Raw genomic sequence first — 21,510 nt, forward strand, 5'->3', positions numbered from 1 at the left:
GTGATGCAACTTGAAGAAATCCTGCTACAGGCGCAGAGTGGCTTTAACATGCAGTGTGGACAGAAGCTCCAACTCTAAAGACAGGACTATAACATGCCTAAAGCCTGTGGCTACAATAAGAGACACAATACGTTTCTAAGTGTCCAATGCAGCCTTTATGTTTACTTGGTTATTAGGTATTAATTTTAAGGGCTGCTCCGATAAAAGAGACAATAAAAGTAGTTGCTATCTGAGAAGAAATGATGGTAGACTGAGTTGAAGCTAAGACTGCACTTTTACATTCATTTAAATCGCCATTCAGACAGTTTTGGGCAAATAGATATAATCAAATTGAAAAACAATGAGACAAAATTAAATACACCCACTCGCAAAACTACTCGAGTACACCCCTCTAATTTCACAAACATTTTAGCGTATCCTTCTAAAGGACAACCCTATAGAAATGAATCTTGGATATATTTTAAAGTAGTAGCTTGTATAACAGTATAGATGTACGCTTCTCTGAAAATCACTCGACATACAGTATACATTATTGTCCAAATAGCTGGCAACAAAAGTGAAAACAGCTGTATATCTTTAACCATGCACGTGACCTATTCATCATGTTCGTGTGTTTGACAGTGGCCGAGTAAGTAAGTCTCCAGATCGGAACCCTACTGAGCACCTGTGGCGCGTCCTCAAGTGGAAGGTGGCGAAGGACTGCGTGTCTGACATCCAGCATCTCTGTGATATCATTATGGAGGAGTGGACAGGATCCCAGTACCTATGTGTGCAGCTCTGGTGAATTCCAGGCCCAGGAGGATTCAGGCCGTGCGAGATAATAACGGTGCTCACATGAAATATTGACACTTTTTTGACATGTTCACTTGAGTTGTACTCATTTTCATTGCCAGTTATTTAGACAATAAAGTCTGCATGTAGAGTTATTGTTAGAGCACAGTAAATCTGTATTGATATACAAGTTGCATACTGACGACTCTAAAGTAGGTCCAATGTTCAATTCTATAGTATTGTCGCTTCAGAACATAGAATAAAGTGGTTGCTGAAATGTAAGGGGTGTACTTACTTTTGTGAGGTACTGTATGTTGGCTGTTTCCCTCACTGTTGTACCTACTTGTAAGAGTTTGACTCTGGGAGCATCACATACTGTACACACAGAAACGAGGTGAGGGCTTCACCAAAAAGAGATATTTTATTAAATGATAAAGAAAACTTTAGAAGAGGAACGGGGAATAAGGGGAAGGAAAAAAAAAAGTGAAATAATGTGAAAAGAAAGTGGGGGTGTACAACTGGCTTGGGAGCAGTGTCCAGCAGACACCATGGTGAGCTGAAGAGGTTGGCATGAAACGGAGGTTGCAATCACGTTGCTCACCAAAGGGCCGATCACAGTTCGATGGCAGCGATGCCGATTCACATTTATAAAACACATTTGTACAAAATTCTCAGACTGAATTTTTTTTTTTACTGATCAAGGACCAGTATGTACACTTGCTCTCCACAGCTGGCTGCTATGAGCTTCGAACCCTCTTCAGACGGACAGATGGAAACACTGAACACAGGGGAGGGCAAGTCGAACAACCGTGATGTCACCTGAGTGGGGGTGTTGGGGGGTGGACAAGATAGTCAGATGTGAGTGACTTAAAATAAAAAAATAAGAAATGTACTTTGTTCAAATACATTCTTTAAATGATTGTTATTAATATTATAATATCATAACTCAATCTAAGTTACTGTGAGAGAAGTGCAGCTCCACAGCCTAGTTGTTTTATATGAGCTACTGGGGTGCCAATATTTTCAAACACCTATTCCAAATACCTTTATAATAGCTGAAGGTAGTATTTAGTGATACACACCTGTAGACTGTGGCGATCGATGACTCTCAGTGCGTTAATCTGACATCCGCCTGCTATTATATGATCCCCATCCAACCACTGGCACGTGTAGATCTGTGATTAGGTAATGACAGGAACAGCAAGTCAGCCGTGATGGGGTGTGGCTGTGGGTGTGGCTGTGGGTGTGTAGGGACTGTGTGGTTGTGTTTCTGCTCACCAAGCTGTCACCTTGTGGGTCTGGAGGAACACTGGTCACTTTCTTCCCTGAACTGTAATCCCACACCTACATGTAATGAAGAATGCATTTTATAAATAGACAGATTTTTTTTATAGTAATATTAAAAAACAAACATTTCAAGAGTCACAATGAAATAAATATTTTATTTTTAAATATCATGCAACATTTATCATTTTCATTTCATAAAGGAGGAAACCTAGACATTATAAGAATTATTGTTCTTATGATCTGTTGCATGGATTCTACCTCCAGGGGGTCGTCTTTCCTCCAGGAACCAGACAGAATCTGATGGGTTGCCGGGTCAATGTGAAGGGCCTCGCCACACACATGGGGACCGTAGAGCATTCTGAGGAACGTTAAAACAAAAACGCTTAATGTACGTCACAAAGTACTTTGGAGACTCCTTGCAGAAACCTCATTATTACATCACCACTATTTATCAGTTATTTAAAATAATTACCATAATAAAAGTTATATAGATAGTATAATTACCAATAGTTATATAAATTAATTAAGTATAATTTCTATTTGTATTCAGTATAAAAAAACACCCACCTCAAGTCCTTTAATCACACATTGTGCAGCGACAATCACTATATTGTTTGGTTTATATTTTGTAATGACTTCAATAATGTGTTTTAAAATGAATATAAATACTGTACCTGACTGCATTTGGCTGTCTAGTGTCCCAAAACTAAAAACGCACACAGACAGTGGGATTATATTGTTAACTCCCCCTCTCCCCTTATTAAACGATTTGTGCTGTTATAATGTGAGCGCTAGAAACGCTAACACACTTGTACAGTGTTGTCCCATCCTCCCGAAATAAACTCTTCCTCTTTCTCGGGATTAAACGTCACGGCGAAGATGCGGGAGCTGTGTCCATCCATCACCGTCCTCAATGAGCTAAAGGGGGAAAAGGAACGCAATCGAGGCTTCACAGACAAGACAAAGACAAACGGAGGCAAACAGGATGAATGTTAAATGCGTGACGGTGGACTGGATCTTCATGTCGTACCTGGCCGTGCAGATCTGCATTGTCTGGAGTGTGTGCAGATCATACAGGTGGATGGCTGAATCAGAGCCACCAGTCACTGCTTTTTCACCGGAGGGAGAAATGGACAGACAGAGCGTCTGTCTCTCCACCACTTCTTCTACCTCTTCTTCGTTTTCTTCTTCACCTTTTTCTTTTTCAATGTTTTCATTCAGCCACCACAAACGCTGCCGGCCGGACACGTACCAGCACTTCAGGGACCCAGTGGAATCTGAAATACAAAGACAGAGAGAGAGAGAGAGAGACAGAGAGAGAGAGAGAGAGAGAGAGAGAGAGCGTGCATGTGTGACTTTGTTAGATGTATCATGATTTTAAATGCGTAAACAATCCTGAAACCTGTGATCCGGCCCTGATTAGGAGAGAAATCCACATAAAAAGACACTGCTCCAGTTCAGATCAGATGAGCCATAGAAAGATCTTTCAGTATTCATTATTCGTCAGGTGCGTGTTTTGTCTGTGTGTGTGTGTGTGTGTGTCTGTGTGTGTAAGTTGATCTCACAGGTAGCCAGCAGGACGCTGCGTTTTTCCGCGGTGTGTGTGAAGGCCAGACCGGTGACGGGCAGAGAGTTGGCGATGCTATCTCGATCTGTCAGGGTGTGCAGCAGGTCCCACCTGTCTGTGCTGAAGACCTTTTAAACACATAAGCATTGATATTTATACCCAGTACTTAAACGTGCATCATCAGACACACATTGATGTTTAAGCGCGTGGATGAACCTTGATGGAGCCGTCAGTGAGTCCAACAGCGAGTAAAGCCCCATCGTTACTGAACCGACAGGTCATGATCTCACAGCTGCATTGTCTGGAACAGAACAGAGAACGTGAATAAGTCCTAAAAGCAAAGAGACAGCCCATTAGAACCGGTTGTGGTGTATACTGTATGTAATGAGTCACAAAGAACTGAGACAAAGAGGTTATCATAATTTTGCTGTTTGCGGCTGCTATGAAAAAATCACTACAATCTGACCAATCAGAGTCCAGAATTTTGTCTCCACATAAATCAGATAACAAACAAACATCAATAATTCATGTTAAAGCAGATTTTACATATTGTAGCATTTCAGCCTTTTTTCAATTCTAAGAAGCACACAAACGGGGCAAAGATTCCTGGTTTGTAGATGATCACTACAAGTGCTCCTAGTGGTCATTTCAAGCCACAGTTTGCAGTGATATTAAATTAAAGCAGCAGTTTGTGATAACAGAGCCCTGCTGATTGGCAGGTCAGTGACTCTGTATGCACTGAATAAGTTTCCCTCCCCAACACCCTCTGCTGAAACTATGTACACCTTAGAACTGGATTTTAAGTAAAAGCAATATTACAATCTCTAAATTTACTGCAGAGTAAAAAAAACCCTGCACCTTTAAAGTGACATTACAAACCCCACCTTTAAAAAGAAACATAACAAACTGCACCTGAAGCAAGGTTACAAATGGCACCTTTAAAGTGACACTACAAAGTGCACCGTTAAAGCGAGGTTACAAACCGCACCTCTAATATGAGGTTACAAATGGCACCTTTAAAGTGACACTACAAAGTGCACCGTTAAAGCGAGGTTACAAACCGCACCTCTAATATGAGGTTACAAATGGCACCTTTAAAGCAATATTAGAAAACTCACCTTTGAAATGATGTTACAAACGCTGCCTTTAAAGTCAGGTTACCAGTAAAATCATGTTACTGTACTGTTTCCTGTAAAAACTGCTAATTTAACCAGTGAAAACTGCAGATTTAAGGCAAATATTGACCTGAAATGAGGTTCACGTGGCCTGTGATATGATTTTCTTTTCAGTACTCCATTTCAGAGGTTCTGCTCACTGTTTAGCATTGTTACAGGTGCTATAGGTTTTATTTTTAAGAGTTTTGATAACGAGAGGTTCACTATGTTGTGTACCCACAGGATGGTGTGTATGCGGAGCGCTCCATCAGTTTGGGGTGAAGTCTGAGATGAAGACGTCGGTTTGTTGGTATGTGAAGAACCGGGCTCCTCAGGGTCTCCGGAACGAGAGCTGTCCTGCTCTTTTTCAACATCTTCTCCCTTCGTGATCGCGGGGTCTGGATCGGAGTCTGACGTGCTGAGCAGACCCGCACCTCGAGCTCTGGCCTGCGTCACCGGCTGGCCCTCATCCTCAACCTCTGGAGATGTCGGCTTGCTTTTTGGCAGCTGTGTAGAAATAAAATACAAAAACAAACAAACAAACAACAAACAAACAAAAAAGTTTGTGTTATCCATTTACAATTTTTTTTTTTAAAAGGGTCACTGAAATTAAATGACTGAAGTTACACATTGCTATGTTCATTGCAGATGCTTTGAAGATTTGCATTAGCAGACCTTTTTTTTTTTTTACTAAATTACTTCACTAAAACATATTATTAAAATAAACAGGATGCATTCATTTTTTAAGTTAAATAAAAAGCACAAACTTTTTTATTAATAGTAATATAATAGTAATAATAATAATATTATACCTCTGAAGCCATCTTTATTATTATTTTTTTTAAACTTTCAGGCATATACTTTCTCCAGCTTCTACTTTGTTGTGTGCTTTTTTGACGCCACAAACAGGCGTTGCTTAGCAACCATGTCACGTGCCCCAAGAATACGGAAGCACGAAACGATTATTTATTTTTTTATTTTTTTATTCCATCAAATGTATTAGTATCCTTTATTTTACCACTCAATGCAAAAACATACAACATCAAACAAGACAAACAAAATAAAAAATAAATACTAAAATATAACCACACAGACAAGAGATAAAGTCGTAAACATGGCGTTTTATAATAGCGCATTCTCAGACTTATTTAAAGATATATTTTTAATTGAAATGTAAAACAATCGATAACTTTGCGCGACGCGCTTACGTCATGACGTATAGTCGGAAAACAAAACGTCATGGCGTATATGATAACGTCATGACGTCTTGTTTTCCCGATGCCGTGATTGGCTGAACAGCGCTAGAAACCGGAAGTGGCGTAACGCGAGACTTCCTTGACAACGGGGATTCATACCTTGACAACCGGAGTAATCATTTAGCTCAGTAAACGGGTGACTTTATCCGGATAAACTAACAGAGTTAAATGAGATGTTTTCTGTCTGACAGTAAGCGGTACTGGCTGGACTAAGATGCCGACCCGTCGTGTCGTCGTGCAGCTCGTCGTGGCGTGTTGTGTGACTTGCTGGCCGACGCGCTGTGAATCCCCCCCACACCAGCTCCCGACGGATTTCACTAACATTTCCTTCACAGACGGTGTGAATCTAACAGTAAACTTTTCACTGGCTGTAAATGCGACAGATTCTCCAGAGCTGGACCTCCAGGAGCTCGGTCCCAGAGGCGGTACTGAGGGTCCGGTCGTGTCCACAGTCCGAACCTCAGTCACACAAACCACACGAGCTTCTGATGGTACACAGACTGTTACAGTCATTTCTACACAACTATGGTTTGGAAATGTTTTATGGTTCTATCAAAATTCTTTTTAACCCCCCAAGTTTGACTTGTTATCTTCATATCCTGACTGAACTTCTCATGCATGGAACTTATAGATAGAACATGATAGTTATTCCACCGTGCAGATCCTCAGCAAAGAAATGCAGTTCAGCAGTGCTGTGAAAAGGATTTGTCTCTTTCCTCATCTGTTTTTTTTTGCATATTTGTCACATTTCATTAAAATAATTTGAATATTACACAAAAATTATGAGAATACAGTACAAAAACGTTTTTTTTTAAATGATGGTTTCATTTTAAGGGGAAAAAGCGAATAAACATAGTAATTAAAAAAAAAAAGTAATTGCCCACTAAAAAGATTAACTGCGGGAATTCTGGCCCGCTCTCCTTCTTTGTAGAATTGTTATAAATTAGCCACATCAGAGGTTTTTCATGCCTGACCTGCCCGTTTCAGGATCTCACTCTGGTTTAAGTCTGGACTTTGACTAGGCCACTCCAAAACCTTAATGAATTCTTTTTTGGCGCCATTCAGAGGTGGACTTGCTGGTGTGTTGCGCTTGAGGTCACAGACTGATGGCTGGACATTCTCCTTCAGGATTGTCTTTTTAGAGCACAGAATTCATGCTTCCATCGATTACAGCAAGTCGTCCGGTTCCTGAAGCTGCAAACCCCCTGACCATCACGCTACCACCACCTCGTATTAGTTTGATGATGTTTGTTTTGGTGTCCTCTTATCAGGTACAGGAAGGTGTCAGCTCATCCTCACACAGGTGTCTCACATCGTTCTTTGGGATTCTTTAGGTTGCATCTGTAACGTCACTCCTGATTTCTGTGATATCGGCTGCTGCTGTGATGTTGCGGACTGTGGCGTCGCAGATCTGAGTTCTGTGTTCAGTAACTGTGGGCAAGAAACACGGTAAGTTTACTTACATAAAGTGATAATCGACAACCTTTAGCGAGATTTGTGCCTATGCTGGGTATGCTGTTGTGTCCTGTCTGATTTAAGACCTGGAGTGTGTATTGAGAGCTGGCTGATGTTCCGAGCCAATGTGGACCCTCAGCTGGTGACGGACACGGGAACTCTGTTCTGTGTAAAGAGGGGGAAAGGTAACAATCGTGTCTTTCTCTCTCTCTCTCTACATCAGTATCAGTGTTGTAATGATGTGCTAAGCCTCGAGTAAACACATACATATATAATGCAGGATGTTAACAAGTGCGTCTCTGTAAGGTGTAGAATTATATTATGCAAAATGTAAAGTATACAATACTCAATATCTAAATATACAATGAGTAAAGTGTACCTTATTAATTAATTAATTAACAGTTAAAATCTACAGTGCATAATATATAAAGTATCCAATATGTAACAAATACAAAAACAAAGTATACGATGTAAAAAAAATGCATGTAGTATGTAGGTACTGTATGTAGTATTTTGTACAATGTTAGGTTTTTTTTTTCTTATATGCAATTGTGCAGGAAATAAATATACAATATATAAATAAATAAACAATATATAAACATCTACATGTTTAATATGTAAAGTATCTAGTACACAATGTGTAAATGGTGCAATACAAATTGTGTAAAGTATACAATACACACTATGTAAACATGTAGTAAACAAAACCCAATGCACAGGCCGTGTTTTCACTCGTAGGTAATTATGCATTTTGCAAAGAACCTCAAATTTATTTAAAAATCTGAATGTACTGAAATATCATATCATGTTTGTGCATGCAGGGTTGCATTAGTGTATATATCTATATAAATACAATTATTTGTGCTTTTTAAAAATATATTTTTAGACTCCGAGATCGCAGCACAGAGTGCACCTGCTGCCTCTGTAGGACCGTTCTCCATCTTGTCTCCTCACTTCTCACTCGCGGAGGTTCACAGAACTCAGAACTCCAGTGTTTATAGGGTTTGTTAAGCATTGTTTCAGCAGCTCCAGGAGCGACACAGCACACGTGCTCTACTGTGGATTAATGAAACGTCACCTGCATGTTCTCCCGTCACAGGTTGATGATGTCATTCTGACATATTACAACACCACATCCGTAGTGAGCGTGCTCAGACAGCCGTCCTCAGGCGCCGTGTCCTCCTCCTGCATCGAGCGCAATCCTGCAAGTATGGTTCAGTTGAGTTTTTATCCTCTGATTACAAGGACGGCAACTGAAGAGTTTAATTATTTAATCACAGAATCCCTTTTAGAGTTCCTGCGTTCCGGCTCTTTGTTCTGTTCCCGACTTGTAAGTGCTCAGACGTGTAGAAGAGACGGCAGTCTGAGCTTCAGCAACTATTTTACAGGTTTTAGTCTCCTAAAGGTAGGTGTTTGGAAAAGGTCAGTTAATAACCTTAATAATAAGTATGTATATAATATCTACTGTATAGCTCTCATGAATCTCATGAGATCATGAATCAGATCTTAACTTTAACAGGTTCCACGTCCCTCAGATATGGACATTTTAAAGTTAATGGTAATATATAGCTTACTTATTAATTTAATATTTCTTAATGTCATTTAATAAAATATGCTTCCGTACCTTAAAATAAACAATCTGTATGTCCTATAATCTTAGATTCCCATTCTGCCACTGGTCGAGCTGCCTGGACTCACTCAGCAGAATGGTTCCTGTATGAACCTGGTGACGAAGGTCAGTGTGAGGACTTTCACATAAATGGTCCAGCTACAGTAGCTCGGTGGGTTTTACGGGTTAACAAAGTAATTATCATAAGAGAAAACTCTGACATCTACAGGAGATGCTGTCTGGCCCGATTACTTGTAAGGAAACGGTTTACCCTGATTGGTACAACTCTCCAAGCTAACCCACCCTCATGTCCGTCGCAGGTGGAGTATGTGATTACGTACACCAGCACAGGAGAAATTACAGCAGCGACGGTAAAGGCCAATGTTACAGACGCTAGCTTCGGAACGCAGATACTGCAACAACATTCTGTGCGATTTCAGGTAAGATTTTGTATCAGTAGAGTAAAATAAAAGTAAGAGTAGGGTAAATATCACTGACAGTAGAGGAACAGTAGAGGTGTTTCCTGTTTGAATACCATAAAGGTGAAACGTTTCCTCAATATGCTTGCTTCATGTTTAAAAAAACTGGCCTCCCAGGAACTCTTTTAATCGCCCTTTCCTTTTAATAATAATAATAATAATATAAACTGATTGTTTTGATCACAAAATGCGTTCTGTTTTTGTAGGACAGTTCATGACCCCATCCTACATATACCCATTTCCACATTAGAGTAGTTCCTGGTAAGCCGGAGTTTCAGACCTGAAGCAGGTGGTCCGATCATGGCTCTGATGTACTGAGAAAATTTTGACTCTAACACTCCTAGAGTGTCTCAGTAATAAAATAACGCAACGATTCCATTCAATTTTATTTGTATAAGGCTTTCAACAATGGCCATTGCCAGGAGGCATTTTACAGAATTAAAAGAAAAATTATGGAAATGAGTATGAAATGTGTGCGAAAATCTGTATAAAGCAAAATTATCTAATTGGACAGAACATAGTAGCAGTAACTGCAAGGTCTAGCAAGAATCATTGATAACTGTGACATATAATGACAAAGTACAGTAAAAGTAATAGCAGAGTACCAAAGAATAAAGTAACAGTAGTCTTTAGCACCAGTAGAGTTTGGAACCAGTAATAGTTTAGTAACAGTAACAGCGGAGTATGGAAGCAGTAGGAGTTAACGGTAACAGTTGAGTGTAGTGACTCGAGAATGTGAGTGATGATAACAGATAGTTACACGGCACAGTGCTGTTACTATCTGCATGAGTGGGCGTGTCCCAGATGTTGTCCAGTGGTTAATGACACTAACTGTGTGTCTCAGCGTGGGTGAGAGTAGGTCTGTACTGAGGAGAGAGCAGCTGTCTGACAAAACTCACATTCACAACCAGTCACAGAAGCACTTTCAGTAAGAACACACATCTAGGCAAGGGCACTACTTGGTGTATGGAACAAGGGATTGTACACCCTACATAGTGCACTAGCTTTCCATTTAACACTATTTGGGATTTAACCCCAGAATCTGGAAGTTAACAGAGCTGATATTCTAAAGTGGAATAAGTGTAAATTCTGAAGAAAAGACAGGAGGCAGAGTTGGAGGTAGCAGAGCTGAAGATGTTAAGGTTCTCTTTGGGAGTGACAAGGATGAATAGGAACAAGAATGAGTTCATCAGAGGGACAACCCATGTTAGATGTTTTGGAGATAAAGTCAGAGAGGCCAGATTGAGGTGGTTTGGACATGTTCAGAGGAGAGATTGTGAATATATCGGTAGAAGGATGCTGAGGTTGGAACTGCCAGGCAGGAGGTCTAGAGGAAGACCAAAGAGGAGATTTATGGATGTAGTGAGCGAGGACATGAAGTTGAGAGAAGAGGATGCAGAGGATAGGGTTAGATGGAGGAAGATGATTCGCTGTGGCGACCCCTGAAAGGGAACAGCCGAAAGACAAAGAAGATGATAAAGGAAAACTGGACTGTCCTCCACCTCCATGTAACTAATACTGGTAAACATTTTAACTATTTTCACTCTTGTTAATTACACCAACTAGTCACCTTCAGGTAGCTCTGCCAGTTGCAGAAGTCTGTGTGCTGGCGGACAAAAATAACTGGTTGAATAAAGAAACAAATCATAAAATGTTTCTAATAAAGTAAATGTTGTTTAAACTGTTTTATAAAAGCAATCATACTTATGCTGTTGTACTGAATATCAGCACAGCTGTGTCGTCCTATATCCAGCAGTTCAGCACAGCACTTCCTGTATAGCACCGTTAACAGAAGAGTACTGTTCTATATCGTGTGAGTGTAGTAACAGTAAACAGCTTCTATTAACAAATGATCTGGTCTGCAGTTGGCCACGCCCTCATCATCTCCTTCCATGCTGCCATTGGTTGGATTGGAGGTCGGGACTCCAGTGATTGGCTGGTTTGGTGGACAAGCTGGACCCGTATCCTTTCAGATCTCTAGACCTCTGCACAGATTTATCATTAGGCAGTTTCATGCGTGTTGAAAATATGGTAGAATTAGCGTGTATGTGATCGGCTGTGCGCTTTGACTGAGTGTCAGCTGACGATGCCGGGACTTTCCCTGGGAGGAGAGTGCTCTACCGACCTCGCCAACCGCGCACCCATCCTGTTCACTCACAACACCCTCACCGGCTGCACCTTCAGGTATTTACTGTCATTAACTACATACTGTTAAACTAAACACATGATTCATTAACACAAATCAGTTGTCGTCTCCTCTTCCTCCGAGACCAAGATACGGTACATTGTTTATTTCCAGGTCGGTGTTACAGGAGTGCGCCTCGCTGAGAGCTCAGATCTACAGCATCCTCCGCGGGACGGCGACCCCCGACACCGTCGCCATGACAGCGGGGTCACAGCCACTACAGAGCAAGGTCGTCGTGCAGGAATGTCCAGAAGCCGATCCGGTAATTCCACTGACACCTACTTTAAATTTCGTAACTGATCAGACACACCTGTTCACGAGTGTTCTCGTCCCGAACGCTACAGGGCGAGGCGTGTCAGACAGGTTGTCTCGTGCCCGTCTCTCTGTCGGTCAGGTTCCTCTGGGCTCAGAGGGGAACGTTGGCGCTGCCCCAGAATCACATCCTAGGCGTCAAATACGTCTTCAGCTGTCAGATGGTGAAGGTGAGATGCGTCTTCGGTCCTCACAAAGGTTTCAGAACAACATGTGCATGTCTTAATTCTGTGTGTTTGTTATTATTCTAAAAACACCACTTTTTCTTGTTCCAGTGTCCCGTCGTGTCTCCTCTTCCTCTGACCACTGAGGCGATTTTCTCGGACGCCACCGTTTACCCAGAACCGCCCCGGGCCAAACCACGCCCGGAGTGGAAGTTTCCGTTTGGGTTCTTCAGCAGGGGGGCGGAAGAGCTAGACAGGGTCTAGAGGGGTGACAAAGTCCTGAGGAATGACCACGTCTTCCACAATTATTTTAACTTTATTGTCATTTCATTAAACATTTGATACCTCATTGTAATAAATGTATAAAGTGTTTTTTTTGGATAATTTATAAGTATTTTACAAAATACAGATCTGTTTCCTAACACACAGTGTTAAGTGTAATCCTTTACTGTAACAGTCATTAGTAGCAGGTTACAGTTTACAGTCCTGCTCGATGTTATGTGTCTCTACATCCGTGTCTTCTTGCTCGATGTTGGGTGTCTCTACATCCGTGTCCTCTTGCTCGATGTTATGTGTCTCTATATACGTGTCCTCTTGCTCGATGTGGGGTGTCTCTACATACGTGTCCTCTTGCTTGCCGTTTTGCGCTCTGTCTTGCTGACGTAGTTAAGCAGGTGGACGACGGCAGCTGGAGTGACGCCTGGCAGACGAATCGCTGCTCCTAACTGGGAGAAAAAAAAAAAGATATATTTTTTTTAATATCATAATTCCCCAATGAAGAAAAAAAAAAAGAGCTGCTAAATTCTAAGGTTTTAGGAAACAGCTGTAGTACAGGTGCATTAACACACCTTTGTGTTGATTATTATAAATAGTGAGTTTATAAAGCTGTGTACACTCACCGTGTCGGGCCTGGCTCGATCCAGGATTTCTCGGACCTCGTCAGAGAGAGACACGGGAAGCGAGAGGTAGTCGAGGTCTGGAGGCAGCGTGAGACTCTCCTCCTCCTGTATCCTCTCCATCTCTCTCTTCTGATTCTCACAGTGAGGACGGTACACGGCTACATAGGGGGCGGGGACGAGACTGAACATTTTAGTAACAAAGCTCTGTGTTTGCCAGAAACCCACTGCTGTTCATCATTCAGAGAAAAATATACTAAATAACAACATGTATAACTACAGCGGTACCTCGGCATACGGATTTAACCTGTTCTTTAGGCGAAATTTCGTTTCGTAAAACAGAAACAGATCATTCGTTCCAGTCTGATAAAAATATGACCAAGATTACCAATTTTCAACACTATAATCATACAGGTACTGTTGTATGTAAAAACTATCAAAACATTTAGAAAAGACGTGTAAATGAAGTAAAATATGAAATAAATAGATATTAAACCTCATTTAACTTTAATCTATGATTTATCTCGGCACCGGCTGCTTTAAAAACCAAACTGAAAGCGGCTTCCTTTACTTTTTTCACTACCATCCTTGATGACATTCTCGGGACCCGCGGTGCCACTTCTTCACTTAATCTTACACAAAATGCAAAAAGCCCACAAAAAATATGTAAACTCGCTACGCTTTCCCTTGACGCAAACAATTTCTGGACGGCTCCCGAATTAATCTGTGTTCGGTTCGGCCGCTCGTATGCCAAGGCAAATTTCAGTCCGTAAGGGCGAGGTGTTTGTATGCCGAGGAACCATCGTATTACATAAACATTACATAGATGTAGTCTAGGTTGTTCTTTAGTTGGTTTAAAACTACTAATAAAAAACTACTTCGGTTTTAGTGGGTTTAAAACTACTAATAAAAAACTACTTTAGTGGGTTTAAAACTACTAATAAAAAACTACTTCGGTTTTAGTGGGTTTAAAACTACTTCGGTTTACGTCTTCTGTGTTTTGATTAAACCCTCACCTTCGATTTTGATCCGCTGGGAAAACTCTAAATACTGTGTAAATATTTCAGGGAAGATGGAGACCAACATTTCGAATGAGACCTCTTTATGCTGCAGCATCTCTTCTCCGCTAGGGAAAAAAACCCCACACAGTTAATATAGATCATTACTTTTATTTATTAGACAGATCAGCTCATGATTGACTCGAGTGCGTGTTCTGCTCGGTCTCACCCACCTGATGAGCGTGCTTTTCACCTCACTGATCCCTGCGTCTCGCAGTTTTTCCCTCCAGCGTTGAGAGGACATGGTGACGGACTGCAAGGCGACGAGGGCGTCGCCGAGACCCCGACCCACTCTTTGAGCCTCGCTATAGCGCTCTGACGACACACACCCGACCTCTTCAAAACCTGAGGGAAACCAGATCACACGGTTATTTGCGTGCTGTTATCTCAGACGTGCTGGTGAGATAAACCCGCGGTAAACACACGATACCTCTGAGCGTGAGGCGCAGGTCCGCGTTATCGGGGCGGAGTGAGGTCCTGAACTCGGCCCGGCTCGTGAACATGCGGTATGGTTCAGTAACGCCGCGGCTCACCAGGTCATCGATCATCACCCCGATGTAGCTCTCGGTACGGGACAGGGACAGAGGGGGGAGAGAGAGGGCGGTCCTTCCAGCGTTAACGCCCGCCCACAAACCCTGAAACGAGACCGATGGGTAAACAGTACTCATTTACAATAGAACATAACAACATTTACAAGAAAAGCTGACGAGAGCTGAATTCTATACTAGGACGGCGGTTCCCAAACTTTCATTTGGAGCTTCTCCTGCTTTTTATCTAAAGAAAAACCTAAGCACATACACACAATTAAAGAATAATTTTATCTTTAATCTATAATCTATAATAAAACTGTTTATTAGTGTTTGTGTCTGTACATTAAAGATATTTGTGAAAAAATCATCTGGGGGACGCGAGATGAGAAATAGAGCACATCAAGATGGTTTTTGGAATTTTTTTATGTCTGTTTGTTTGTGCACGCATCACGTAAAAACTATTAAATTATTTTAAATGGGGTTATCACAGATATATTTGGCTGAGCTTGAGGTAACACAGGCTTTGTTTCATCACAATCAGTCCACGGTAAGAGAAGATGCTAGTTTGAATTTTAAATGCACTTTAATTGCTCTTATAAAAAAAAATTCTAAATTGACCTTGAAAGAAATCATATTTCAACAGAAGATAAAATTCAACAGATGGCGCTGTACATTTTTTTTTTAGTACACACTTATGAGTGTGCAGTTGAAATCCACTGAGTAAACACGATCTCACACCTCTTTATTCCGCGCACTTCACGGTAACCCATAAAAATTTGAGTTCATTCCAAAACTCACCAGATGGCGCTGTACATTTTTTTTAAAACATACTTATGAGTGTGCAATTAAATTCCACGCTAACAAAGTCGCGGTTGCTAGTTATACTTCGAATGTGTAATTATGACCTTATCTAACGTGCAAATCTATTTCTAACAACCTCAGAAACCTAGAAAGGCTTGTGCACCTCACTGGTGGCCAAGTAGAGATGAGGGGGTGTAAATTATTAGTGGTTAGCACTGTAGCCTTGCACCTCCAGGGTCCGGGTTTAATTACCGCCTCTGTATGGAGTCTGCATGTACTCCCCGTGCTTGGTGGGTTTCCTCCGGGTATTCCGGTTTCCTCTCACAGTCCAAAGACATGCAGATTAGATTAATTAGCGTTCCCAAATTGCCTGTAGTGTGTGTATGTGTGTACCCTGTGATGGATTGCCATGGCGGCACCAACACTTAGCTGGGCTAGAACAAAGAACCTCTTACGTCAAGGGCTGGGGGGGTGGGATTATCAAGGCCAAATAACAGTTTGTCACCGTCATCTTAAAAAAAAAAAGGACTTAATATGCAACTGCTTACTAAGCAGTCAGAAGAAGGTCAGAAGAACTGCTCACAAAGCCGTGTTGTTGTTGTTTTGCTTGACGTTAGCTTTCTTTTTTTGCCGCTAGCATTGCTGATAAAGTAGAGACGTACACAAATGTATGGTATGCAGTGGCATAATGACCTGACCCTCCAGCCCGTGGCAAAACAAATTCGGTTCTTACAAGGTTTGCTTTTGGACCGGCACTAGCACCTGACAAGAACTAGCACCTGGTCTGCTGTGATTGATACCTGTGCTGCTGCTTCCTCGTACCCTGTCGTCCCATTAATCTGTCCTGCCAGGAAAAGCCCCTGGACACCCTTGACCTGCAGCCACGGGAACAGCTGCATTGGGCAAACAAAGTCATACTGCACCCCGTAACCTACACACACACACACACACACACAGACGTATAAATTGGTCACACTTTTTCCCAGTGAGCCTCCCTACATAGCATCGCCACCATCAGGACACGTCCTGAACTACAAAAAATCAGTAACCACTAGAGATCTTTAAGCGTGTACCCGGTGTCCTAATCTCCACCCGGTGCAAAGCGGGAATTTCCCGGAGGAGCCGGAGCTGCAGGTCAGGGGGCATCGTCATGGACAACCCCTGAGGGTACACGAGGTCGGAGGTCAACCCCTCTGGCTCCAACCAGACCTGATGCTGTCGCCCGGGAAAACGCAGGACCCGGGACTCGATGGAAGGACAGTACCTAAGAGATGAAAAGAGAGAAGGTGTTTAAATCAACATTAAACAAAATAAACCCTGGAAAAGGTCAGAGAGTCACCAGTGGTGCAAGAAGGTTAAACGACCTGACCATGTGTTTTTGGCGTGGCTTGTACCTGGGTCCTTTGGTGTCCTGCTGTATGTGCGAGTTCATGTGCAGGCTCTGACGCACCACGTCTTCTACACCTGGGGTCGTGTGGGTCAGGTGACACGGGAGCTGATTCTCCGGCTGCGGAAACAAACAGGAAGCACGATCGCTACAGCTTCACTATGATCTTGTGGTATTAGTAACTGAATCGGACTAGAATTGAATAAAAGTATTTTTTAGCTACAGTGCCAGGAAAACATATTTCTTTTCTTTCCGTATTTTTCACACTTAAATGATTGAGATCATCAAACTAATTTTAATATGACACAAAGATAATCTGAATAAATACAAAATGCAGTTTTTAAATAACACTAAGATAATCAGGGTAAATAAAAAACACATCTGCTAAATGATGATTTAGAAGGGAAACAAAGCTGTCCAAACCTGTGGACTGGTCAAACATCTGGACATAAATCTGATTGAGATCCTGTGGAATGACCTTAAACAGGTTAAACCCTCCAATGTGGCTGAATTAATCTGCAAAGCAGAGCGGGCCAAAATTCTTCCGCAGCAAACGCTTGATTGCAGATATTAGGTTTAGAGGGCTTTTTCACATAGGGCCAGGCAGGGTTGGACAGCTTTATTCCCTTAAAGGGGTCATACAGGCCTACATGCACTTTTTTAAGCTGTTTGGACTGAACTGTGTGTTAGGAGAGTGCGTACACAACCACTCTACGATGATAAAGAGCCGTCCAGTGGTTTTCTTTTCATTTATTACAATAACATGCCCCTTCTGAAATCAGGCCAATCTCAAATGCCTTGCCGTGTGACGCCACACCACAAGAGGTCGTTCCTACACAAGTTGATTGACACTGGTGTTTTAGCAAAGACCCGCCCCGAGTGAGAAGAAGCTGTCGGCCATTGTTTTTTTCGCCGCTGGAGCAAAATGGCGCCTAAGCGAGTGTTGTGTACAGTTGTTGGGTGTAATAGCAAACACAGCAGTCGTCATTCACTACCTAGGGTTAGTGACCTAGGGTACCTACCTAGTGTTAGGTATCTGAGCCACTGAGGACGCAGTGGCTGAATTTAGTTTTTAAAGCTAACGTCCCCGCCGATTTACCTAAATGCGTTCATGTTTGCGATAATCATTTTTCACCAGACTGCTTTATAAACGCGGGTCAATATAAAGCAGGTTTTACTAGGAAGCTGCTCCTAAAAATGGATCTGTACTAACGCTTCGTGTTCCTGCTTCATCTTCACCAGGCTCAGTGAGTGTGATTCCTTTTACTATGACTCTTTGCAGATCGCCTTTTCTAATAATCACGATGAATGCGGAGTGTAAGTTAACTTATACTCTCATAGAACATGGTTATGGCTTCTTCTCTATGTACATCCGTCTCTATATAATCCCTAATCGCCTGTTTATAATAAACAATGCATTAAGGTGATTGTCTAGTTGCAAACTGTGTACGTAGTCGGAAAACTATATTATGCTTACCTTTGTTACGTTAGATGGTTTATAACGATGTCTGTCGAAGATTAAGAAGTCATGTAAACACATCAGTAAACACATCGCGTCCGTATCTCTCTCAGTAAGCTTCTCCGGTTTTTGTTGTTGTTGCTCGCGGCAGCGCAACAGCCCGTTAATTCATGCCCATGCAGTGATGAGAAAGACAAATCGAGTCGATGCATGTCCATTCTTTTAATTTCTGCGTTGTCAAGCGATATTACAAAATTACAAATTTAAGGCTCCGTACTTAAATCAAACCAAAAACGACTGAAGGAAACAGGCTTGGGCTCTATAATCCAGCGTTTTCCAGTTTGGACTGCATTACCCACAAAGCACTGCGTTGTGGGCAATGCTTTGTGGGTAATGCAGTCCAAAGCATTGCCCGCACTGGACTACACTTCCGTGGCTATACCCCACGTGTGTTGTGAAGACACGCCCCACAGAACTGGGGGGGGCGGGCTCAGCAGAGGTCATGAGCATTTAAATTAGCGTGTACTGAAACAGGTTGCTGAGAACAGAGCTAGTTTTTACCAGGTAAAATTTGTGTTTTTTTTACACAATAATTTTTAATTAACGTATAATACAAACTTTTCATTAGGACCCTAAAGATCATATTAACATTTAATGAAAAATATGATGTGTAGGACCTTTAATAAATCTTCTTCTTTGTCTTACAGCTGTTCCCTTTCATGTGTCGCCACAGCGAATCATCTGCCTCCATCTAACCCTATCCTCTGCATCCTCTTCTCTTACACCAACTAACTTCATGTCCTCTCTCAATGCATCCATAAATGAAATCATCATTAAGAACATGTGTTTTTTATTTTCCCTGATTATCTTTGTGTAATATTAAAATTAGTTTGATGATCTGAATCTTTAAAGTGTGACAAAACAAATAAAAAATCAGAAAATAGCAAATAGATTTCGCGGCACTGTGTTAATCTGATGTACGGAGACCTACTCATTGGTCATATTTAGATTCTTCACCTTGCAGTGTGTGTGTTTGTTAATGAAGCTAAACGGAGTTGGCCGCGGGTCTGGAAGGTGAAGCTCAGCGAGGGAGAAGTCGACCGTGTCTTTAATGATCCGAGGTGGCGTCCCAGTCCTCAGCCGGCCGAGTTTTAACCCGAGCACTTCTCTTAGACTGTGTGAGAGACCCGAGCAGGACGGGGGTTCACCCATCCTCCCTCCAGGAGACGTGGTCTGGCCCATGAAGAGGGAGCCGGAAAGGAAAGTGCCGGTGGTGATGACGACAGCCCTGGCGAGTATTTCCCCAACGCCATCCGCTGAGCAAGATACGGAGAAAATGTAAGCGTGAATGGATTTAAAACAAACAAAACCCCAGCAAGATCGTTTCTTACCCATACGGACTCCAGTCACACGGTGTCTCCCGGGCTTTTCTGGGTCAGCAGCAGACACGATCAGATCCTCCACAGATCCCTCAATCACAGTCAGTCTCGGCATATTGAGTAACTGTGACTGAGACACGACAACAGAAGAAAATAATTTAAAAACATTTATTTCATACAATCACCTGTAATCCCTATCAGTTATAAAAATTCTTTCTTTCACTCATTTATCCGCTGGTTAGAAATACACCACTGCTACACATCACTGAGTTATGCAGTAATATATATATATATATATATATATATATATATAAAAAACGATCCCAGGATACACCCTTGAGGCACCCCAACAGATCACTAAAGCCTAAGACATCACACTCTAACGAGTGCTACCTGTATGAACTCCCTGTAGCGTCCCCGGTCCAGCTGTGCCCTCGGGCCCCACACCGCGGGTCCCTTGCTGCGGTTGAGGACGGAGAAGTGAACTCCGGCGTAGTCGCCTCCTCTACCCATCAGGCCATCCAGAGCATCCACCTCCTTCACCAGCTGACCTTTTCCTACTCCTCCCAGTGAGGGGTTGCATGACAGCGCACCTGGAAAATAAACGGGATCGAGACGTGGGATAAATAAACGGCATCTCTCAAAAACTTATTAAAGTGTACACTGATTTGAGCAACTGGTTTCAATGATCCTGAATATTCTCACGAACAACACAGAGCTATTGAATCCTGATTGGACAGGAAGTGTAACAGCAACACACACGCTAACCCCCGTGTACGAACTAACTGACCGTGACTTACCGATGGTTTCGATTTTATGCGTTATGAGCAGCGTTTCGGATCCGATTCTGGTTGCGGCGGCAGCCGCTTCTGTTCCAGCATGACCGCCACCCACTACGATGACATCATATTTGTGGGTGACGTCATTTGCTTTCTGAGAGCTACATCTGGACAGGAGATGATGTCGGACGAACAGCCTCCGTAATTTCAACATGGGAAAATTTATATTTTAAAGAAAAAGCAAAGAGCTAAAGAAAAACAGAAAGAAAGAAAAGTTAGTGCTGGGTGATATATCAATACTGGGAGACATTAGAATTTTAAATCTTTTTAGTACATCACTGCTGTTAACAAACAAACTTATCACAAACCCACCACATTGTATATTCTAAACATGGCTTTAATTTATCACAAAACATTTTTGCGAATAGGGTCATTTTTATTGCTTTTTTTATTTCCACTGCGTGACATATGCTCTGTTTAAGTTATTTTAATTTTAAAATCGCTACTTTAATCACAGAAAATGTATAAACTTTAATAAAATGCCTTACGTTTACCTCAGGAAAACAGTTTGTTCAATTTAAACTGGTAACCGTCTTGTGTTTGACATCTTCTCCCGATGATTCTCGGCGAGCGCGTCCCAAATGGCTTCACACTAAGAGTTTAGTGCCCTACGTAGGGTTTATATCTTCGGCATGTTTATACTCCTTATAGTGTACTGTGTAGGAACAATGGCGCTGTTTGGGACACAGTCGTACTACCGGCGCGTGCAGTAGGCCGCCATTACTGTGAGCCGATGACCGTAATAACGGCTGTATGCGCGACTGAAGAAAACAAAACGTCTTCATGAGAAGCTCTTTTTTAGGAATGGAAATCAGCTGTCACCTCAGTGCCGATTCGATTAAAGTTGCAATTCTATAAATATCACGATTTTTTTTTATTATTCCAATTCAATATTACATTTATTTACATTTACATTTAGTTT

General features: G+C 41.9%; 3 protein-coding genes across 6 annotated transcripts; 1 reads left to right on the plus strand and 2 right to left on the minus strand.

Annotated features, from left to right (window-relative positions):
* Positions 1-1,187: 1,187 nt before the first annotated feature.
* On the minus strand, positions 1,188-6,210 carry LOC128541187 (uncharacterized). 2 transcript variants are annotated; one of them, XM_053511464.1, is made up of 11 exons: positions 6,135-6,210; positions 5,021-5,286; positions 3,842-3,926; positions 3,624-3,753; positions 3,089-3,335; positions 2,868-2,976; positions 2,733-2,764; positions 2,317-2,416; positions 2,050-2,115; positions 1,854-1,946; positions 1,188-1,590 (listed from the first exon to the last, which is right to left on the minus strand). In XM_053511464.1, the coding sequence occupies exons 1-11, from the start codon at positions 6,153-6,155 to the stop codon at positions 1,462-1,464; spliced, it is 1,278 nt and encodes a 425-aa protein (XP_053367439.1). In that variant the 5' UTR covers positions 6,156-6,210; the 3' UTR covers positions 1,188-1,461. The 2 variants fall into 2 exon arrangements, with proteins under 2 accessions (XP_053367439.1, XP_053367438.1); XM_053511463.1 differs by lacking the exon at positions 6,135-6,210 and adding an exon at positions 5,592-5,665.
* LOC128541185 (tectonic-3-like) lies at positions 6,131-12,591 on the plus strand. The gene is made up of 14 exons (XM_053511462.1): positions 6,131-6,526; positions 7,370-7,484; positions 7,575-7,675; positions 8,377-8,492; positions 8,590-8,698; positions 8,783-8,895; positions 9,010-9,048; positions 9,151-9,225; positions 9,420-9,539; positions 11,444-11,539; positions 11,659-11,762; positions 11,878-12,025; positions 12,108-12,245; positions 12,351-12,591. The coding sequence occupies exons 1-14, from the start codon at positions 6,250-6,252 to the stop codon at positions 12,501-12,503; spliced, it is 1,704 nt and encodes a 567-aa protein (XP_053367437.1). The 5' UTR covers positions 6,131-6,249; the 3' UTR covers positions 12,504-12,591.
* Positions 10,249-21,451, minus strand: mto1 (mitochondrial tRNA translation optimization 1). 3 transcript variants are annotated; one of them, XM_053511459.1, is made up of 13 exons: positions 21,083-21,451; positions 20,550-20,776; positions 20,143-20,342; positions 19,762-19,879; positions 19,388-19,686; positions 16,919-17,031; positions 16,598-16,788; positions 16,325-16,455; positions 14,624-14,828; positions 14,367-14,538; positions 14,152-14,261; positions 13,139-13,296; positions 12,643-12,964 (listed from the first exon to the last, which is right to left on the minus strand). In XM_053511459.1, the coding sequence occupies exons 2-13, from the start codon at positions 20,740-20,742 to the stop codon at positions 12,854-12,856; spliced, it is 2,001 nt and encodes a 666-aa protein (XP_053367434.1). In that variant the 5' UTR covers positions 20,743-20,776; positions 21,083-21,451; the 3' UTR covers positions 12,643-12,853. The 3 variants fall into 3 exon arrangements, with proteins under 3 accessions (XP_053367435.1, XP_053367436.1, XP_053367434.1); XM_053511460.1 differs by lacking the exons at positions 12,643-12,964; positions 13,139-13,296 and adding an exon at positions 10,249-10,905 and having other exon boundaries at positions 20,550-21,131; XM_053511461.1 differs by lacking the exons at positions 12,643-12,964; positions 13,139-13,296 and adding an exon at positions 11,039-11,563 and having other exon boundaries at positions 20,550-21,131.
* Between the last annotated feature and the right edge of the window lie 59 nt (positions 21,452-21,510).

The sequence above is a fragment of the Clarias gariepinus genome, chromosome 14 (assembly GCF_024256425.1).
Source record: "Clarias gariepinus isolate MV-2021 ecotype Netherlands chromosome 14, CGAR_prim_01v2, whole genome shotgun sequence".
Classification (NCBI taxonomy): Eukaryota; Metazoa; Chordata; class Actinopteri; order Siluriformes; family Clariidae; genus Clarias; species Clarias gariepinus.